The sequence below is a fragment of the Sciurus carolinensis genome, chromosome 6, assembly GCF_902686445.1.
Source record: "Sciurus carolinensis chromosome 6, mSciCar1.2, whole genome shotgun sequence".
Lineage (NCBI taxonomy): Eukaryota > Metazoa > Chordata > Mammalia > Rodentia > Sciuridae > Sciurus > Sciurus carolinensis.
This window is the reverse complement of record NC_062218.1, coordinates 6,367,296-6,389,034: the sequence shown is the minus strand read 5'-3', so window position 1 is coordinate 6,389,034 and position 21,739 is coordinate 6,367,296. Positions and strand designations below refer to the sequence as shown.

The window sequence follows — 21,739 nt, the reverse complement described above, 5'->3', positions numbered from 1 at the left end:
CACTCGGCAGTCATATCTGCTGCTTCACCGAGACCTCCAGTAATGCAGCCAATTCATCATGGACTAAGAACTCTAAAACCAGGGACCAAAATTAACTTTCCCTCATGATAGGCTGACTATCTCAGGCATTTGTTGTTTATTTTTTTTATGATCTTTTTTTTTTATTGTAAACAAATGGGATACATGATGTTTCTCTGTTTGTACATGAAGTAAGGCATACCATTTGTGTAATCATAAATTTACATAGGGTAATGTTGTTTGATTCATTTTGTTATTTTTTCCCTTCCCCCCCACCCCTCCCACCCCTCTTTTCTACACAGTCCTTCCTTCCTCCATTCTTGCCCCCCTCCCTAACCCTAACTCTAACCCTAAAACTAACCCCTCCCCCACCCCATTATGTGTCATCATCCACTTATCAGTGAGATCATTCATCCATTGGTCTTTTGAGATTGGCTTATCTCACTTAGCATGATATTCTCCAGTTTCATCCATTTGCCTGCAAATGCCATAATTTTATCATTCTTTATGGCTGAATAATATTCCATTGTATATATATATACCACTTTTTCTTTATCCATTCATCAATTGAAGAACATCTAGGTTGGTTCCACAATCTGGCTATTGTGAACTGAGGAGCTATGAACATTGATGTGACTGTATCTCTGTAATATGCTGATTTTAAGTCCTTTGGGTATAGGCCAAGTAGTGGGATAGCTGGGTCAAATGGTGGTTCAATTCCAAGTTTTCTAAGGAGTCTCCACACTGCTTTCCAGAGTGGCTGCACTAATTTGCAGCCCCACCAGCAATGTATGAGTGTACCTTTCTTCCCACATCCTCGCCAACACCTGTTGTTGCTTGTATTCTTGATAATCGCCATTCTAATTGGGGTGAGATGGAACCTTAGGGTGGTTTTGATTTGCATTTCTCTTATTACTAGAGATGTTAAACATTTTTCCATATGTTTGTTGATTGCTTGTAGATCTTCTTCTGTGAAGTGTCTATTCATTTCCTTAGCCCATTTGTCAATTGGATTATTTGCATTCTTGGTGTAGAGTTTTTTGAGTTCTTTATAGATTCTGGAGATTAGCGCTCTATCTGAAGTATGATTGGCAAAGATTTTCTCCCACTCTGTAGGCTCTTTCTTCGCATTGCTGATAGTTTCCTTTGCTGAGAGAAAGCTTTTTAGTTTGAATCTATCCCAGTTATTAATTCTTGCTTTTATTTCTTGTGCTATGGGAGTCCTGTTGAGGAAGTCTGGTCCTAAGCCGACAAGTTGAAGCTCTGGACCTACTTTCTCTTCTATAAGATGCAAGGTCTCTGGTTTGATTCCGAGATCCTTAATCCATTTTGAGTTTAGTTTCGTGCATGGTGAGAGATATGGGTTTAGTTTCATTCTGTTGCATATGGATTTCCAATTCTCCCAGCACCATTTGTTGAAGAGGCTATCTTTTCTCCATTGCATATTTTTGGCCCCTTTGTCTAGTATGAGAAAATTGTATTTATTTGGGTTTGTGTCCATGTCCTCTATTCTGTACCATTCATTGATCCACCTTTCTATTTTGGTACCAATTCCATGCCGTTTTTGTTACTATTGCTATTTTGTTACTATTACTATTAGTAGTAGAGTTGAAGATCTGGTATTGCGATACCCCCTGCTTCACTCTTTCTGCCAAGGATTGCTTTAGCTATTCTGGGTTTTTTATTCTTCCAGATGAATATCATAATTTCTTGCTCTATTTCTGTAAGGTACATCATTGGGATTTTAATTGGAATTGCACTGAATCTGTATAGCACTTTTGGTAGTATGGCCATTTTGACAATATTAATTCTTCCTGTCTAAGAACATGGGAGATCTTTCCATCTTCTAAGGTTTTCTTTAATTTCTTTCTTTAGTGTTCTGTAGTTCTCATTGTAGAGGTCTTTCACCTCTTTTGTGAGATTGATTCCCAAGTATTTTATTTTTTTCGAAGCTATTGTGAATGGGGTAGTTTTCCTGATTTCTCTTTCTGAAGATTCATCGCTTATGTATAAAAATGCCTTAGATTTATGTGCATTGATCTTATATTCCGCTACTTTACTGAATTCACTTATGAGGTCTAAAAGTTTTCTGGTGGAATTTCCTGGTTCCTCTAAGTATACAATTATATCATCAGCAAATAGGGATGGTTTGAGTTCTTCTTTTCCTATTCGTATCCCTTTAATTTCTTTGGTCTGTCTAATTGCTCTGGCTAGAGTTTCAAGGACGATATTGAATAGAAGTGGTGAAAGAGGGCATCCCTGCCTTGTTCCAGTTTTTAGAAGGAATGCTTTCAGTTTTTCACCATTTAGAATGATATTAGCCATGGGCTTAGCATAGATGGCCTTTACAATGTTAAGGAATATTCCCACTATCCCTATTTTTTCTAGTATTTTGAGCATGAAGGGGTGCTGTATTTCATCAAATGCTTTTTCTGCATCTATCGAAATAATCATGTGATTCTTGACTTTAAGTCTATTGATATGGTGAATGACATTTATTGATTTCCTGATGTTGAACCAACCTTGCATCCCTGGGATGAAACCCACTTGATCATGGTGCACTATCTTTTTAATATGTTTTTGTATGCGATTTGCTAAAATTTTGTGGAGAATTTTTGCGTCGATGTTCATTAAGGATATTGGTCTGAAATTTTCTTTCCTCGATGTGTCCCTGTCTGGTTTAGGTATCAGGGTAATATTGGCTTCATAGAATGAGTTTGGGAGGGTTCCCTCCTCTTCTATTTTATGGAATACTTTGAGAAGTATTGGAATGAGCTCTTCTTTAAAGGTTTTGTAGAACTCGGCTGAGAACCCATCAGGTCCTGGACTTTTCTTTGTTGGTAGGCTATTGATGACTTCTTCTATTTCATTACTTGAAATTGGTCTATTTAAATTGTGTATGTCCTCCTCGTTCAGTTTAGGCAATTCATATGTCTCTAGAAACCTGTTGATGTCTTCGAAAATCTATCTCAGGCATTTGTTGCAGTAACATAAATCTGAGTGACCCAACAAGTATGGTTTTTCTATTTCTTTTTGTCAGTTATGATAAGTGAATTTTTTTAGGGAGTCTGTCCAAACTCATCTAAACTTCCAAATTATGGGCATAGGAATGTTTATTATATTCTCTGATTTTTTACTAGTTCTCAAGATATGTTCCCTCTCTCACATAGGAAATAAGATTTTTTTCCTTGATTTTGCTGTATCAAATCTATTAATCTTAACTAACTTTTCTAAAGCTAGTTTTCTCTACTAAGCTTTTTCCTCTATTTCATTGAATTTTTCTCTACTCTTTCCTAAATCCTTCCCCATTCATGTTTACTTTGCTGTTCCTTTCCTAACTTCCTAAGGTGAAATCTTATATCATTGGCTTTTAAGTTTATAATACCCAGTATTTAGACCTACACATTTCCCTCAAAGCACTACTTTAGTAAAATACTACAAATTTTGGTGTAGCCAGATTTTTCAAAATACTTTCTAACTCCCTTAGTGATTTTTCTTTGACTCAAGGGCAGTTACTGTGTGCTGCTTATTCTCCAAATGTATCTACGGAATATTCTAATTACATGTAATTACTATCTTCTGGCTTAATTTTCAAAATCATTGTACAGCTGCTATCTTTCTGAAAGTTACTCTATGCTGATGAAGATTCAATGTAAATCAGAAGAGAATTTCTATTCTAAGTTGTTGTCACTACTGTTCTATGTCAATTAGGTCCTGTTGGTTAACTTTATTGTTAAAAATCCATTAAATGGTTAATATAGCTAATGTGTGTGTTTGTTCTTTCTGCTAAGAGTGGTCGATTCTCAGCACTACATATATAAATAAATAAAAATAAAGTTCCATCAACAATTAAAAAACATTTTTAAAAAAGAGTGATATGTTAAATTTCCAAACTTTAAATTTTCAAACTGATTTTGGATTTGACTTTTTTTTAACCTCTGACAACTTTGCTTAATATATTGTGAAGCTGACATTAAGTGCATACATACTAGCATTTTCATGTTTTCCCCTCCAATTGGATCTTTCATCACTATGAAAATATTTACCTCTAATAACATTTCTTTTTTTAAAAAAAATTTATTTGTTCTAATAAGTTATACATGACAGTAAATTGCACTTATGCATTTTGATAAATCATACATTAAAAACAAATAACCCAATCAATAAATGGGCTAAGGAACTGAACAGACACTTCGCAGAAGATACACAATTGATCTACAGATAAATGAAAAAATGTTCAACATCTCTAGCAATTAGAGAAATACAAATCAAAACTAAGGTTTCATCTCACTCCAATCAGAATGTCAATCAAGAATACAAGCAACAAAAAATGTTGGTGAGGATGTGGGGAAAAGGTACACTCATACATTGCTGGTGGGAATGTAAATTGGTGCAAGCATTATGGAAAGATGTTAAGCGAAATAAGCCAAACCCCAAAACCAAAGGCTGAAAGTTTTCTCTGATCTGCGGATGCTAGTAACATTTCTTACCCTACATCTCCCAACTATACCTGCTGTCCTTCAGTTTGCATGGTATATCCTTTTCCATATTGTTAAATTTTCCGCATCTTAAAATGCATTTTTTCTGAACAGCACACTGGTGGGTTAATCTTTTACTTGAATTGTCTCATAAAATCATATTTAATGTTAAGAACTGAATAATTTAGCCATAGCCAAGGTACATTTGGTTTGTCTAGGTGCTCACTGGAATAAACCTGGGACACAGTTTAATGGGGCCTGGCTCCAGAAAACATTATATTTGCTGTGTAATTCTTACCTAATAACGTAGACAGTATGAAACGTGGACACGTCAGGACCTAAACACATACACATCAGACACTAAATTTGTCAAGGGGGAGATCAAGGCAGCAATAAGCAGCTGAGGAGTGAGCATCAGCCAGTCCTGTGGGGTTACCTGCAGCCTCATGTTGTCAGCCAAGCTTGATCAGGGTCACGCTGTCTGGCCCCGTGAGTCCAATTCGATGATCTAACCTTTTGTGCTGTCTCATCTCCCCAAGTGGTTTCCCTGCTTCAACCCTGGGCTGCTGCCACTTGGTCTCAACTACGACAGCCAGTCAGCCCTGTTCGACAGGAGGGCGTCAGGCTGCTTCTGGGACCCGAAGCCTTCTGCTCACTCGTGTCAAAGCCAACGTCCCTCAGTGGCCTCAAGGCGAGGCACCCCCAGATCTCCCGTTTCCTTTCCACACTCATGGCTTATTGCTCTCCCCATCTCTGGCTCTGCCTCAGCCCTCTGTCCTCCTCGACGTTCCTCTAACTCTCCAAGGAGTTCCACCTTGGGGCTTGTTCTGACTTCTTCCCCTGCAAGAGGACATCAAAACTGTAAGCAAATAGCAGAAAGATCAGTAGAGTACAGGGAAGGGAACAGGGTGGGAGGAAGGAAGGGGCAATACTGGGGACTGAATTAGAACAAATTATATCCCATGCTTTAATAATTATGTCATAGTATATTCTATTATCATGTACAACTAAAAAAAAACAGAAAATGAAACAAAATAGCTAGCTCTTTCGTTTGGAAAACCTTCTGACGACACCTTTCCCAGGGTTACCCATTTCCTCAACACTATCACACACCCCTCCACCCCAATCTCTCTCCAAAGCATTTACCACCTCCTCAGATACCATGTGACTTATGCACCTGTCATTATTTCACCTCTCTCCTTCAACTAAGAACTTAAGCCCCCAGAACAGCTGTCATCTGCTGCATGCATGGTGTACCCAAGCACTGAGCAGTATCTGGCAGAACAGGCTCAAATACTTGTGCAACAGATCCCCCTGGGTATTGATTTGCCTGCATCCATGTATATATTTAATACTCCAAATCCTTAATCCTTTGCATGTATTTAAAATTCTTCATTGTGGCCTTGACTTATCTAAGTCAGTAAACAATGTCGTAGTTTATGCAATTTAAGTCTGCCTTCATGGCCCAATCCATGGTCAGTTTTTAAAATGTTTCAAGTGTTTAAGAAATCAACGTACAACCTGGGCACCCAGTTTGTTGGATGCAGCGTATTTAGTTTGCTTGTGGCGAAACCCAAATTCTCTTATTATCTCATGATTTAGTACATTTCATACACACTCCAGGTCTGTGCCACAGATGGGCATCCTCTACCACGGCGGCACACGAATCAGGACAGCCATATTGCAGAATTGACCACAATATGCTCCTCTGGTCATATAATCTCTGATCAGCATGATTAATGTTGAAAATAATGGCTACAACAGTGACTTTTGGAATAAGCATTAGAAAATGGCCTGTTAACACCAGTGAAATCTAAGGGATGGAAATTGGATATGATAATTTAGAGTACTCCCCACCCTTACATAAACAAATCAAAAACTATCTAGCAAGGCTCAGGGGCTGGTGCCTGAGGTCTACCTCTGAAGTAGCTCCTGGGTTAGAGGATGGCTCATGGTGATAAGAGCAACAAATCCTGTCCACAGAATAGCTGGTCTTGAATCAATGTGGTGGGATCACCTCAAGTCAGATGAAGTTTCATCAAGCTTATACAATGGGTTGTTGGACTGTCTGATGCCTCATGAATCTTTGTTCAATAAACATCTTTATGTGTAGTTGCATTTCAGTTGGCAAGGCTATAGGAACAGTTGATCAATATCACCTAAATTTGTTGTCCAACAGGATCTACAATAACCTGAATATTCTGCAAAGAAACTGGCTCGTGTAGGTCTTCAAAAGCAACTCTGACCGACCATCTGTCAGGCCCTCCTTGTGGATCAGCTCTGGGTCATGGATTTACATTGACACTGGCAGGCAGATGCAAGTTCCCGCCTGTTGCACTTTCCAGCAGCTATTACTAAGGAGCACTGCCCTTTGTCCCTTTTAATGTCTTGCCTCAAGTCTCATCTTGGTTACGTGTACAACCTGTGCATATAATTATGTGCACAGCATTGTATTCGCCTGGTATGTTTCCAACCCCTTGTTTTTCAAATTGGTTTCTATTACATTGCATATAAAATATTAAATGATGAAAGTGAAATATACAAAATCAGAGAATATAATTAGCAATTTACATTGCATATGTCACAATTTATGCTACTTGTTTTCCAGATTCTTTATTTCTCAAAATAACCTGCGGTCTTTGACAGAGATTTGGTTATAATGCTAAGCTATTAAATAAAAGTAAGTACTACAGCCCAGGAGGAAAGTTTATTATACCCTGTACTTTTTTTTTATTGTTTTGGTAAATTTTAAGAGAGAATTTATACAAGGCTAGTAACAAAGTCAGTATTTTAAGCCTAGGCAACAGTTCAGTGACATCGGGGAGGCGAAGCCAATCGTGGGAAAACTTGCTGGTGCCATCGCTGAGTGATCCACTCCCTGAACTACCTCCTCCAAGACACATGCCAAGAGGAGCGGAAAGGAAAGGAGTGGGTGAGGAGAAAGAAAAGGCTGTCACTTTATCAAAACGGGCACATGCCGGCATCTGGAAATTAACTGCAATGGCAGTTCCTGGATCTGGAACTGTAATATTAAAAATAACTGTGATAGAAAACACCAGAGATCACAGTAGAATTTCAAAATATATTTCACATTTCTAGCACCATAAATAACATTATAGGGGATTACCTTAAAATATTTTTATCAGAAATAGTTTTGATAATAAGCAACCATTTGATAGTTACATAAACATGCAACAGACATACTCTACATGTGTAATTTAAATATATATGAATATTCTTTATGATTATACTTCATAAAAAGCGATAAATTATTTTTCCATTATTTAAAAAACCATTGGCAAGATAAGTCCACAGGCGCTAAGCACTGAGTCCGACGGCGCAGACGCAGCCCCTGGAAGCCCTCGCACACAGTCGAGGAGCCCGTGAAGGGGCACGGTCTCCCGGCGCAGACATCCGTGAACAGGTCAGGGTCACTCCTCAGCTGTGGGCACTTTGGTGAGGGTCACAGACACCGGAGGGGAGTGGGTGGGAGATGCATAAGATCACATCAGCTTCCCTCCCTATGCCAAGTGATCGCTCTCTACCCCACCTCCTCCAAGAAACAGTCTCAAAAATTAAAAATTTAAAATTTAAGATCTCGGCTTTGGTAAAATTGCTGTTCAGTATTTTCAGCCAAAAATGCTTGTTTTCCTTTAATCTCCACTTTTATGACCAAATGTCCTGAAGATACCGTTTTTCTTCTTTTAAAGTTGCCAAAGTTTTCATTGCTTCTAGTTTGTCAACTCCAGCCTCTCTGCTGATTATTTCCACAAGGGCATCATTTACATCCTTGGCCATATTCTTAGCATCCCTAGAAAAGAAGGCAAGGCATCCTCAGAAACCGGCGTCTCCACCAGGCACGGCTCACTTCACCCATCAGTTGGTGCCCCTTGGCTCCACCGCCCTGGTCCCTCCCTCGCTTTCTCAGCACATTTCCCAGGACTTCCCACCTGCTCCCCCTCGCCAGGCCTTCACGGAGCTGACCACATGGTTCCACGGCTTAGCAACCTCCACAGGCTTCCCTGAACCTCCAGCATGTGCCGAGGTCGCGACTCGCCTCTCTCCAGACACAGTGGACCCGTGGTCTTGAAGCAGCAAGCCTCGTGGCCACCGAGGATGTCCCCGAGTGCCTCACGCTGCCTCACGCTGGTGCTTACGGTCAGAGGGAGGCCCCGTGCACTGCTCTGTCCCTGCAGAAGGCGCCCTGCTTCCGCGGCTTGCCCACCAAGGAGGGCTGCCTGAGGGCAGGCTGCACCCCGCCACCCCCATCTCTCCATTCCTCAACGTGGCAAAGCACTGCGGTGCTCCAACAAGACCCTGGCACGTGGGAACCAGCCTCCCTGGCCACAATGCACGACTTCCTGGGAGGAATCTCCAAGAAGCCACCGACCATTCTCCTCAGGCTCTCCTGTCCACCGCGCCCCAGAGCTGCCACCAGGGGCCTCCCTAGCTCACCTCTGGCTGCCAGGCCGCCGGTCGGGCAGCTGCCCTGGCCTTCCCCTCCCTGGGAAGTGAGAGCTGACGTGGGCACACGCCTGTTCCTTCCTCAGAGTCCTTTGCCCCTGCCCCCTCTGCCAGTCACTGTCAAATGCCAAGGAGATTCGCTCTGCACCCGTCTCTGGACACTGCTGTTAGTGCCTTCAAGCCCCCCTGGCTGAGGTGACAAGCGAAGCACCAGAGACTGGAAGCGCTACTTCGGGGACACCTTTAAGGAGACTGAACGTCCATGCTATTCTCCAGGTTCCCACTGGCCAGTTCTTTGTACGTTTGTACACTTTACTCAGTTTGCACCATTTACACGTGTCTCCAAACTCCTGCCCCATCTGACCATCTGACCCTGATGGAACCGTCCTCTATGGCAGGATGAAAACCAAGAACCTCACTGAAAGCCACCTGAAAGGTAAACGGACACAAAGTCCGGAGTCCCTGCGCCTTTCCAGCAGAGTCAAGATCTAGTAACAGGTCATGGGAGCAAAAGCAGAAGACAGCCAAAGCTGGCCAAAGCCAGCAAAACAACACTGAAGAGGGGAGAAAACTCAGCAGACGCGTCCCAAACGGTAAGCAGGAAAGCGCTGCTTCACAGAACTGTTTCAACTGTATGTATTCTGGGTCATTCTGACAGTACTTCATCTTGTGAATCAATTAAAAAGAAAATAGCCTGACTTAGAGAACGTGTTAAATGCTAAGGTACATATGGCAGGATGAAAGAGTAAATTCGTGTGACCTCAAAACTACATTTTAATTAGCAGAAATTTGTTGAGTTTCATGACAAGTAAATTTATTAAAAATATTTGTCAATATGGCTTTCTACAATAGATCTTGCCTCAGAAAATAGGTAGAACCTAATAACATAAGAAAGATTCTCAGCTTCTGTCAACTTCATCACCATAAATTATACTCTGAAAGAAAAGGGCTCCTAATCCGTAAAACCACATTCTCTCGGTTAAAATAACACTTTTCCCTCATTTAACTCAATGGTGAAAACCACAACTTATCCACAGTTAAGTGGATCTGGAGGTTAAGCTAATCAACATGCTCTCGTGAATACATCTTCAGCGCCTGACTCGTCTCGCTACGGCATTCACTCATTTTCGCCATCGCCTCCTGGCAGCGACAACCTCTGGGCTCTGGAATGCGTACTGACTACTCCTGTGCTCAAGACACCTTGTCTGGGCCACTGGGACTGCTGGCCTCTCAGCCCGTTCCTTCCTCAGGCACTGGCCACGTACCCGCACACGTACAGGCAGCCCCGCTCGAGGAGCAGCATCCTGGCCACCTGCTGGCTGTGAAGCTGGAGGCTGTCCTGCACGTACTTGACGGGGGCTTCCTCCTCCTGCAGGGCAGCATCTCTCGAGAAGGAGACCTTCAGCTGAGTCAGGACCCCGCGCTTCAGGAAACGCCTGAGCTCTTCTCTGAAATACAACACATCACGGGGTCAGTGCAAGGGCACAGTCGGAAGGTGAAAGGAGTGTGGACATTAGAAGTGTACGCTCGCAACAGCGGAAGTGCCAGTACCTGAATAAATAGTCCCTGTCCTTATGTCTGCAGCCGAAAAACAACCACGTTGCTCCAAAATTTCCCTCCGGATGTTTTTCTTGTAGTTTCTCTCTAAACAAAGGGGGTTTAGATGTTTGATATAAAGAATATGCAAAACAAATCTCCATGACAAAACACCACCAACAAACTCAAGTTTGCAGAATGCAGTCATTCAAAGGTCATTCATTTGGTCAATACTGACTACGGTTTAGAGCTCCACTTTTTTGTAATGCTGGAGATCTAACCCAGGGCCTTGCACACGCCAAGTCGATGCTCTACTGCTGAGTCATACCCCAGACTTGGTTTGGATCTCAAATGCCCCCCAAAGACCTTGTACTAGAGGCTTGATCCCTGGGTGACATATTGGGAGGTCTTTCAGTCCTGGGCGTGTGCCCCTGAAGAGGACCATGGGACTCCACCCCTTACCTCCCGGGCAGGAGGTGGGCAGCCTTGCTTCGCCACCTGTGCTTGCCGTGATGCAGTACAGGGCCAACCATCATGAACCCCCACGACTGTGACTCAAGCTGGTTATCTCAGGTGCTGAGAAATGGGCTCACACGTCCCACCACCACTGAACAGGCTGCCAGGGTGAGTCCAGCAGACGCTATGATAGGCAAGCGTGCCTCGGGTGGGCATCCCTGAGCCGCACGTGACTGTACACAACAAGGTCACTTCCAACAGCACTGTGCCATCTACAGTAACTTCTACCTTAAACAACATTTACAGCCAATTTCATGAATAAAGTCATTCTCACTGGTTGGAACAGCAGCTCAGGGCGTAAAAGGCAAACACGCAAAAACTACTCGTGCAGAGAAGACAGAGCAGTGAGCGGAGGGCCCCTCAACTGCACCCCAGTCTCAGGGAGCAACTGAAACAAACAGCCCTGCCACCCAGGTCTGACTGCTGCCTAGGAGCGCGCAGGAGAGCCACCACCAAGTCACAGCATGGAGACCACTGCGCCTGCTTTACCGCCAACAGTGCCCATCTGAAGCCCAGTGACGCCTACTGTATCACTGTTGAGGCGCACAGTCGTCTGAGGTCTAGTCAGTTTCACCAGGAAGAGGAGGAAGGCCCCGTACCACACCACAGCACAGAGGGTGCCTGCAATTCAGCCCCAAGTGCACGTGCTCCCCCACAGCGCAGCTGGAAACAGAGAACCAGGGGCGCCACACGGAAGGAGGCTCCAGGCTGAAGTGAACCCTGGAACACACTGTTTACTTTTCCATGGTGGCAAAGGCTAATACTGCCACACATCTCACGATGCCTTTTAAAAGAAAGATTTTACAACCAAAGTTCAAGTATTCTAAAAACTACTGAGGAAACAAGAAAGACGTCTCTTTCTGCTGAAATCTCAAGGGGTACATGCGTCCACTAGTGCAACGAGCACATACCTGTGCTGCAGGAATCCAATGAAGGGGGCTATGCCGGTTCCGGGGCCCACCATGACGAGGGGAGTGGATTGGTCTGCCGGCAGGTGGAAGGAGCTTGTCGCCCGAGGAGAGATGGAGATCTGGAACGTTAGACCAGCTGTGGTAAGTTCCAAAGAAAACCCAGGCACGATGCACAACCAAGCCGATCTCTGCTAAGGAAAGCAGAAAGTGCAAACTCCCCTTACAGGGCACCGTTAAATTAAATAATAAAATTAGGGCTTAGTGAAACCATGAACACATTTGTCACTACAGAGAAATTAACACTTGTCTTGCAAATGTCTTCTTCTCTATTCATACTGAAAAGGTTTTTAAAATGGCATGGTGTTTTTGGGGATACTGATGAGATAACTATTTTCCGGGACCCACGGATAAGACTTGCTTTCTAGTAGGCAATAAATCACACGTATGGGGAAATACACCAAAACCACGAGGACACAATGCTTCCTGTCTGCACATGGAAGGCCACTGACGATGACAAGTTGTCACAAGTTCTAATGAACCCAAGGAACCAAAACAGACACTAAGGAGCCGCTCCAAAGACTCTTCACAATACTGTATGTGGAGTTCCAGTCCAACGTTCCCCAGAATTATGATTTTGTAAAACGACCAACACAAGTGATGGAGTAAACAAAATCTTTTCATTAAAATTTCAAAGACTTTTCTTCAAATCAAGTGTCAGACAAGGAGGTCCCCGGTCATGCACGAGGCACACAGAGTGACACTGAGGTTCCAGGGCACCCTAGGTGGTGGCAGTAGTGTTGTTCCAACTCACAGTGCCAAGAACATCACAAAGCTCACAAGGAGCTTGAGCACATGCCTTCCAAAGTGAAAGACTGGCAGAGCCATGCCTAATTATTGCTCTTATTTGGGTATGAACCTGGATCTACTATTCCATTAGCCTAACTCACTTAACAAATTTACTGAGAGGATTCAAGATGGCAAGCACTAGGGACACAGAAATGGACAAAACTAGGTCCCTATTCTCATCAACACAATGGAAGGAAACACAGTAAACATGTCATCTATAGAAGGTTGGGTACTGACAAGTCTATGAAGAAAAATTAAAAAGGGTGAGGAAGCAATGGGGTGGTAGGGAAAAGGCCCATGGAGACCTCAGGCACAGATCTGAAGGTTCAAGAGCCAGCCACGCTGGAGCCTGTAGCCGAGAGGAGCCAGTGAAATAGCCGAGAGGAGAGCCTCACCTACGTTCCAGCTGTCTGGAAGCCGGCAGCAAAACCTCGTGGCTTCCAGCATCCAGCGCTTGCTTCTGGCCCCCCTACTTGAAGGCTGGGGCCCTGAGCCAGGTCTCCTGTGAGAGCCATGCAGGAGCATCCCTGCCTGGGTCACGCCTACCCTACAGCACAGAAGACCAAGGAAGCGAGTGATACCCTGCCACCTGGAATCATCTCTCATGCCCTCTTTGTGCTCAGTGGGGGTGAGCAAGGGTCCCCTCATCCCTATGACAGGACTGGGGTTAGGGGACGATTCCGTAAGCAACAGTACAATCTGCCACAGGTGGGGGAATGTGTCTCGGGTCAAATGCCAACACTTCCCACTCTAATAAATCAGTGGCGCTACTAAGCATGATGGAACCGAGAAGTTTTAACTTGCATCCTTTGTATCCGTCCCTGTGGTGCCTACGTACGAGCTCACAGCACGTGTCCTGCACTGTGGGCTGTGAACTTGCTGGGACCATCTGCTATTTTCATACAACATGAAGTGGCATTTTCATGTCAGAACTAGTGCTTCTCTTCATAAAAGAGACAGTTTGAGTTTCCTAATATCTTGATGAGGCATGATGAGTCTGCATATTTAACGAGTGCCGTGAAGAGCTGTTCTGGGCGGCAGACGGGAAACACCAAGTGAAGCGCAGGCTCAGCGCAGTCTCCCCTTCGGCCTCTTGAGTACGCCCCTAAGGGCGCCAAACTCCAACCCAGAAAGTCAGAGAAAGCACACTTGCTACACCACGCAGGACACACTGGCCTCTTCGTCATCACGAAGAATGAGGCTCCATGATGAAGCCTGAATGATATTTCAGCCATCCTATGAGCAAAGGCGGAGACTAAATCGTGCCCTATGCCTGTGGTTCCACATGAGATCACGCTGCGTGCTGTCCCTCAGACGTCACTAAGTCCCAGGGCAGATGCGTTCACAATATGTCCAGGAAACCTTACAACCCTCTCCTCCTAGGTGCTCTAGAAGTGCTTTCCCACCATACTTTCCCCAGTAAGGGCACAGGTTCAAACCCCACACACACTGACAAAAGGGGAGAAACAGGGACAGAGGAAATCCTACTGCTACAAGTCAGAGGACACACAGCTCCGCTGGGACGCAGGCCTGCTCAACATAGAGTGCAGCTGCCTGGACCATCCTCAGCCCTCCTGGCTCTTCCCACCAGCCCCAGACCCCTGCCAGGGGTAAGCACACAGGCCTCCTCCCACGATGGGGTCAGACAAGGAAAGGCAGACTGAAGAAAGCTAACGCTTTACATGTTCAGGAAGCGCGGACTCCCCAAGAGCGAGTGTGAGTGGAAGTAACAGTGCTACTGGCCTCCAGTAGAGACTTTAGCATGGTGCCCAGCATCCACTTTCTTTGGAATAATGTAATGGCAATGGACAGCGTAGAGAGGACGTCTGGTCAGGCGACTACAATGTTAGCAAAGCTGAAACCGCACACTTTAGTACCTTAGGAGCCAGGGCTTCTCTGCCATCTGCAGGTGACGCCTGAGTGTTTGGCTGGAGAATCGAGGCAACCAGTGTGGCCAGCCAGCCTGTGCACACGCCCCTCCGCAAAACCACACCTGTGGCGCCAGAGGTGAACTCCACGACGTTAAAAATAAAGTGAAGCTTTCCCGGGTGAAACAGGCCTGAGCTGCAAAGACACAGGGTGTCGGTCTTCTGTGGAGGACCAACACACGGGGGCCAGGTTCACCCCGGTTCTTACTGCGGGGGGGCGGGGGGACAGCTCCTTTGGGCCCTAATCTAATCTACCGTCGGCTCCTCAGAGCAGAGCAGTGCTCTCCCTTAACCCTGTCCCGCCACCCGTTCTGCACCAGCACTCAGCAGTCTCCAGTTTTATTTTGCTTGTCTTCAACGAGATTTATAAAAGACGAGGTGTGCTAAGGGCCTTCATGTAAGAGGGTCATTCCTGCAGTACTTGTAAGGACCTTCCACCACGAGAACGAACAGTGAATCCTGACAAACACCCCATACACTTTTTAACTTGACAAGATTTGAAAATAACTGCAATCTGTACATCCAGAAAACTAAAAATTCACAGAGAAAAATCTTCCACACAGATTTCCACACACCAGAAGTATTTCTTTCCGTGTTGTTAAATGCTAGGTGACCTAGTCCTGTGCTGCGCTTTGGGGCAGCAGGGGAGCCCAAGGGGGAGAGAGGGCCTGAGACGGAGGAGGCGGGCGGGAGGTGGGCAGTGCCCGGCGCCCGCTCACTCACAGCCTGCAGGTGGGCTCTCTGCCCGGCCTCTTCCACCACCCGGGACAGGGAGGGCCCAGAGGCCGACTGTCCTGAGCTGGGGAGCACAGCTGGAGATGGGAAGCCCCTCGAGGTCTTAGACTGTGGGTTCCCGGAGGCCAGAGTCCTGCAGCCCCTCCTCCACCCCACCAGGCCTGGTCTCATCTTCCACAGAAAGGTCACGCTTCCAATGATGAATGAGTAGCCACTCAGAATTCAGTCTGAGTTTCATAAATTTTGGGGAAAAGATGCTATATGTTAACAAATATTAATACCTTGCACATGAATACGGCCTGGGCTGGAGTTTAGGAAGATGTTCTAGAAAAAAATAAAAACAAGCAATTATTAATTCCCTACTAAAGAAAATAACCTCATCAAAAAAAAATAAAGACCTAAAATTGATTCCTCTTTTTTAAGAGTATCTGAAATAACTTAATTTTAGTTTTAAGTCATATTTTACAGTACTATAAATTCACTAGGTCTAAATAACATGTTGTTTTTTCCCCTTCCAACCTTATGTGCATTGCCTTATTCTGAAATAAGTATTTCTACCAAAATGCTGGTTTGAGAAAACAAAAGATACTAGGAATAGGGTTCATGAAAGGGCTTGCGAGGTAAGGCGCTGACTGATTTTTTCCTTTAGTACTGAGGACTGAACCCACTGAGCTGCGTCCCCAGTCCTTTTTATTCTGTCAGACAGAGCCTCACTAAGCGGCTGAGGCTGGCCTGGGACCTGAGACCCTCCTGCCCCGGCCTCCCATGCTGCTGGTCACAGGTGTGCACTCCACACCAGGCACTTGTCAAACTTCATGTGAACGTACAACTTTCTCAGGAGAGGTGTCCAGAGTTTTCAGGAAATAAAGTCAAGACTGAAAAAGAATGAGAGACCACTGTTGTAAGGATTATTAGAAATACTTAAGGGGGAGAAATCGTCCAAGAAGGAAATGTATTCGTACCATTAAACAACAAGTGTTTGGGGTCGTAGACATTTTTAAACCAAATTATCTGGAAACTCAGTGGTTTCAAGTGGTGCTCTTATAAAAGCAATGTAAGTTGCTAATATGTGTATTGAGTAGTCAAACTTTGAAATTTTTGTGTGTGCTATATTTTTAAGAGTTATTTAAGCAAAACTTTGAAACAATCCATCTAAAATGGTTTAGAGTTCTAATAAGTTTTCAAGGGCTCACCTTAACATTAAGCTTTAGATACATTAATTTTTCTTTAAAAATTGAAAGATAACTTAAAATTTGTATAGGTCCCAATGTAAATTTTTTTTAACATAGCTAAATGTTTCAGGTGGCATTTTGACCTGTGATCTGTACCCAGTCAGAGTCACAACTTAACTGAACTGCACAGGCAGCAGCCCGAGGGCAGGACGGTGCAGAACAGCCTCAGTGGCCGAGGGCACGCATTTCGCGCTTTCACCATGCCGAGGATGAACTCCGAAGAGAGCCAGCAAGGAAGAGAAAGCCCGGCTGAGCTGCCGAGGACAAGGCCCTTCCCTGAGCGGGCAGCAGTGGGCTCCGGGTCCCGAGCCACCTGAAGTGTTACCGCCTACCTACTCCCACCACAGGAAAACGGGAGGCGGTCATGGGACACGTCAGGCGGGCGCTCTGGGGCCCCGCGCCCCTGAAAGGTGAGATGGGTCTGCCCCGGGACCGAGCACACTGACTTGTGCAGGAGCGGCAGGAGCCCCTTGGTTCCTGAAGGACCCTGCAGCTGGGTGGACGGGGACACACCTGCGCTCTACAGAGGGTATGACTGGTCCACTCTGTCAATTAAAGACAGCGCTCAGTATCTCTGACAAAGATTATTTGCTCTTAGCTCACTTTTAGATAAAATTTGGTGAAAAGACTTCCTGGAAAAAATAAATTAGAAATGATAAATTCCAAGAAAAAAAAATTAAGATTGGCTCTGTTTAAAGAGCAAATGATAGGGACATTAACAGAAGAAAAAAAAGAGGAAATCAAAAGCTTGGCTCCGCGGCTCCTGGAAGGCAGAGGGATGTCACTGTCCCCTGCAGACAAGACGCTATCCATCACTGCTTGTCAGCCACGTGGGCACAACCGCTGTGTGGCATTCAGAGACAGGAGCAGCACCCGAGTCTCAGATCACGACGAATCCCGGGGCTGGGCAGCGAGGACTCACCGAGCAGGAGACTGAGCGGTGGCTGGCAGGACGGGAAGGCCAGCAGGAGGTCCAACAAGCAGGCACCAGCGTCGCGCACGAAGCGGCTGTAGTCCAGGGCTCCCTGCTTACTGCACAGCTCCTGCAGCCTCCGCTTCTCAGCACTGTCGCTGGTACAGTCCACAAGGGCCCGCAAAAAAGCCTGCAGGAAGGGAGCGGCTGAGACTGAGCTGCTGTGTGGTTACAGCCACCACAGGGGTCAGATGGGGGTTGGGTGTGGCTCAGTGGTGGAGCACGTGGCCGGCAACGCAGGCCCTGGCCTACCCCAGCTCCGCAGGGGAAGGAGAACCCGCGACGCAGCCTGAGGATGCTAAGTAAGCCTCTGCCGGGAGGCGCCCAGTGCCCAAGGGAGAAGCACTAGCAAGGCCGTCAGAGAGGCTGAGTGCAGTTCACTAGCTGCGTTAATGTTGGCCTGCTCAGAAAATTCCACTTGCAGGTTCAGTTCTGACCCTATCCTAAGCCACTAGTACGATCTCAAAGTGCCTACCAGGTCCATCAGAGTATGACCACCAAGTTCCATAACTTAGGATTTCGTCTCAGAACAGACACTTTTTGTCTTGGCAGATGATTACAACCTAGCTCGACATCTATGTGACTGTGCTGAGCACTGTCCACAAGCTAGTCACTGTGTGAGAGAGGCACAGGGGACTAGCTGGTCCCTAATACTTGTCCACAGGGTTTGCTACTGGCCAACGACTCCACAGGCACACCCAGGAGAGGCTCCTATCAGTCCGAGGCTTCCAGGAAGCAAGCAGAGGGACAACTGGCCACACAAATGCAGGGAAGGGAAGGTGTCCACACAGGTGTGCAGTGGTGTGAGGCAAGGCGGGCAGCAAGACAGGCACATGGGACGGAAGCCGAGGAGAGGCGAGGCCCAGAATGTCAACACCCACCACAGCACACTCGTCGTGGAAAGAGGACAACAACCAAATAGAGCAAACCAAGGCTCCCAGACCAAACCAAGCCCAAACTCCCAGGCAAAACCAAACTTGGGAATGACAAGTGTAGTTTCAACACAGTCACAGGTTTATCTGTTAAGTGACATAAACAGCTGATTGCTCAAGGACTTTTTTTTTTGTGGTGTGTGTGTGATACTGGGGATTGAACCCAGGGCCCGGCACACGGTAGGTAGGTGCTCCACCTCTAAGCTACGTCCCCAGTCCTGCTCTTTCTTTTGAAAGAAAGCACTTAGCTCAAGATAGTTGCTGTATCCTGGATCCCTTAACAGGAGACAGGATCAATGCTCTCAAGGGGTCACAGAGTTCCCAGTGCCCTGCTTAAGAGTCTGCCTAAAACATCTCAAGACTAACAGTAATACATGTGATTATCCCCCAAGGGCCCGAGTCCACGTAGAGCAGAAACGAGCAGCCAGGACATGCTACCAAATGCATGCCCAAACCCCTGCGCAGATCACAGCAAGATGACACTTTACCAACAATAAACTGTACATTTTGAAGTCAGTAAAATTTGCTAAACTACAGGTAAATCAATGGCAATTACAAATCCTTTAAAATGATTTTACTTTACAACTAAGGAAGCTTTATGGTCCTAAAATAAAAAACACGATATTGTTTTTGGAGAATAAGCTGACACAGCAAACATTAATACAACTTAAACTTTAAATAATTTTAAAATAGCAGCTCTACTCCAAGGAAATTTATACAAAAGTATGTTGAACAAGTGTGCAAAAAAATTAATACAAGAGTGAGCACCTACACAATCTTTTATCCACAAAGGCTGGAAACGACCCCATGGACCATGATTCAACCAATAAATCAAGGTGCATCTGTGAAAACTATCTTTAATCTTTCCGTATTAAAAGGTACAGACACTTGTTTTCCTTCTAAATAAAATGGCAATTTACAGAACAATACACAACACTGTAGAATTTCATAACAAAACTGAGGGTCTGATTGTAAAAAAGACTTTCACTTCCTGGGTTATTTGTATATGTATAATTTTTACAATAAGCATATCATTTTTGTGGCAAAGTAAAAGTATATTTATACATATACTTTGCGAAACTTTTTTAAATGATACAAGTAATCAAACCTGAATTTACTGAACTTAGTCAAGAAGTTTTTATGTACAAAGAATTCTCAATTTACTCAAATTATATCTAGGACTCACTCTCTCTCTAAAGTGATTGGCTTTCTAAAGACTGGAAATGTGATAAACACATTAACAAAACAGAATAAAAACTGGGGAGACAGTGCCCTGCTGATAGCATTCTTTATTCTCAGTGAAATACAAGTCACCACACAGCCTGGAAAATTATCCATTAATATTCACTTGATCAGGGAATGGTAGAGCATCCCTGGAATTCCAGCAAATTGGATGACTGATGCAAGAGGACTACAAGCTTGCAGCCAGCTCAGCTGCTGGGTTCAATCCCTGGTACCCGCCCCCCCCCAAAAAAAATTCCTTTGTGGGAAATGCTTAGAAGAAATTATTTTCTTAATATAACTCCTGGTAAAATACTGACCCCTGGTGGACAGTTCTAGCTCTACATTCATTAAACTACTGAAAAAGCCTCCCATCTTTCCTGAAGAACTCTGATTCAGCAATAAGTAATTAGGTGTGTCACCCAAGAGGTGCACAACTCGGGTGGTAGGGAGTAGGCTTCTCATGAGCTTCCCGTCACTGAGAGGGAAGAAGAGGCACCACGTGGCTGACAGCACCAGGCGCCACCACTGCTTAGAGCACTACATAACGGTGACCACGCACTGAGAAAAAGACCTGCGTGGTAAATCTCAGCATAAGTCATCTACACATAACATAAAATATCTGCCTATGACAATATAAAGTTCCACATCTCCCTGGGAATGAATTCAAAAGCAAGCTGTGTACATCATGTTTTTAAGCCTTCAAAGAGTAGATAGCCGGTCTATTTAGTAAGTTCTAAACAGAATGAAGCACATTTAAAACAGTTTCACAGAGAAAATAAATACCTTTTTAGGAACAGCACGTATTTCAAGACACCAGGTGAGAAGGAACTGGAGAGAACACCTCTCAGGAATATGCTGGGGCAAGGCAGCTCCTTTTCAGGTGAAGACAGGAAAGAGGTCATGATGGAGAAGATATGAGAATGAACACAAAGTACATTTTTGGACTGTATCTTATATTCCCCACAACACAATGACCTGCAATGAACGTTTAATTAATCAAAAATCACCCAAAATTAATATGGCACAAAAACCTCACAAATTCAAGATGAAATGAAAGAAAGGAAAATAATCTAGAATTGAGAAATAAAAATGCAAAAGATATCAGTGTACCATAAGAATTACTATTCTCAAAAAGAATTTTAGGACTGAACTCAAGTTTAAGACTGTAGACAAATGATATTTTAAAAAGTGAATAACTTTTTTTAATTATGGAAAAAGCAATTTTTTAATGATAAAAAACAATATGCTTTGAGAAGTAAAAATACCAAAGAACTTTCTAAGCAGGTTCTAGGCACTACTTCTCAAGATTACAGTCACCTTCCCCTTTCCGACCACAAGCGTCCGGCAGGCGTAAAACCCTCTCCTGGGTGGCAGCAGCAGTGCTGTGCCCCAGTGGTGGCCCAGCCCAGGGTCTGAGCAGCCACTGCCCAGATGCTGGCACTCGGGGACACAGCTGCAGCCACCGACCAGCGGCTCCCCAGCAAGCCCAGCAGAGGCTGCACCTTTCTTCTTGGTGTCTGCCTTGATTTTCAGGAGGACACAGTGCTCTCGCTTATCAGTGAGCTGCAGTCTGTGGAGCAGGTTCTGAACCTCAGACTCACTGTTCGGACAGATCACACTGAAGGCATCTCCAGGCTGATAGGAAAAGTCGGTTTTCTAGAGAAGAAACAAAATAAAAGAATTCTACACTGAGTTAAAAGCGTTTAAGGTGTGAGATATAAAAAGGTCTCATTACATTATCCTAGTACAGGAACCTAAAAAGGAATTCTAACTGCAAAAATCAAATTTACAAATGAGCTCACCTGATAAAACAACCATACTTTATTAGTAGTTACCTTAAAAAGGAAATTCAGCAATTATCTAGTGTCTTTTCTCTATTACTGCATGTTCAGAGAATACAGGTCAGACTGTCCTTACTTTTGAAGGAGTAAGATAGCCTAGTGCTA

At 44.6% G+C, this 21,739-nt stretch overlaps 1 protein-coding gene across 3 annotated transcripts in view; it reads right to left on the bottom strand.

Annotated features, from left to right (window-relative positions):
• Positions 1-5,629: 5,629 nt before the first annotated feature.
• Mtrr (5-methyltetrahydrofolate-homocysteine methyltransferase reductase) overlaps positions 5,630-21,739 on the bottom strand; it is a 28,125-nt gene continuing 12,015 nt past the window's right edge. For 2 of the 3 annotated variants that reach the window (XM_047555442.1, XM_047555441.1), the window contains exons 7-15: positions 21,296-21,449; positions 20,577-20,665; positions 17,587-17,767; positions 15,714-15,756; positions 14,647-14,833; positions 11,924-12,042; positions 10,512-10,604; positions 10,226-10,408; positions 5,632-8,307 (exon numbers count right to left, since the gene is read on the bottom strand). In XM_047555442.1, the coding sequence (XP_047411398.1) occupies positions 8,163-8,307; positions 10,226-10,408; positions 10,512-10,604; positions 11,924-12,042; positions 14,647-14,833; positions 15,714-15,756; positions 17,587-17,767; positions 20,577-20,665; positions 21,296-21,449 (1,194 nt within the window). In that variant the 3' untranslated portion in view covers positions 5,632-8,162. Of the gene's footprint in view, positions 8,308-10,225; positions 10,409-10,511; positions 10,605-11,923; positions 12,043-14,646; positions 14,834-15,713; positions 15,757-17,586; positions 17,768-20,576; positions 20,666-21,295; positions 21,450-21,739 lie in introns of all 3 variants that reach the window. The other variant, XM_047555443.1, reaches the window with a different exon arrangement.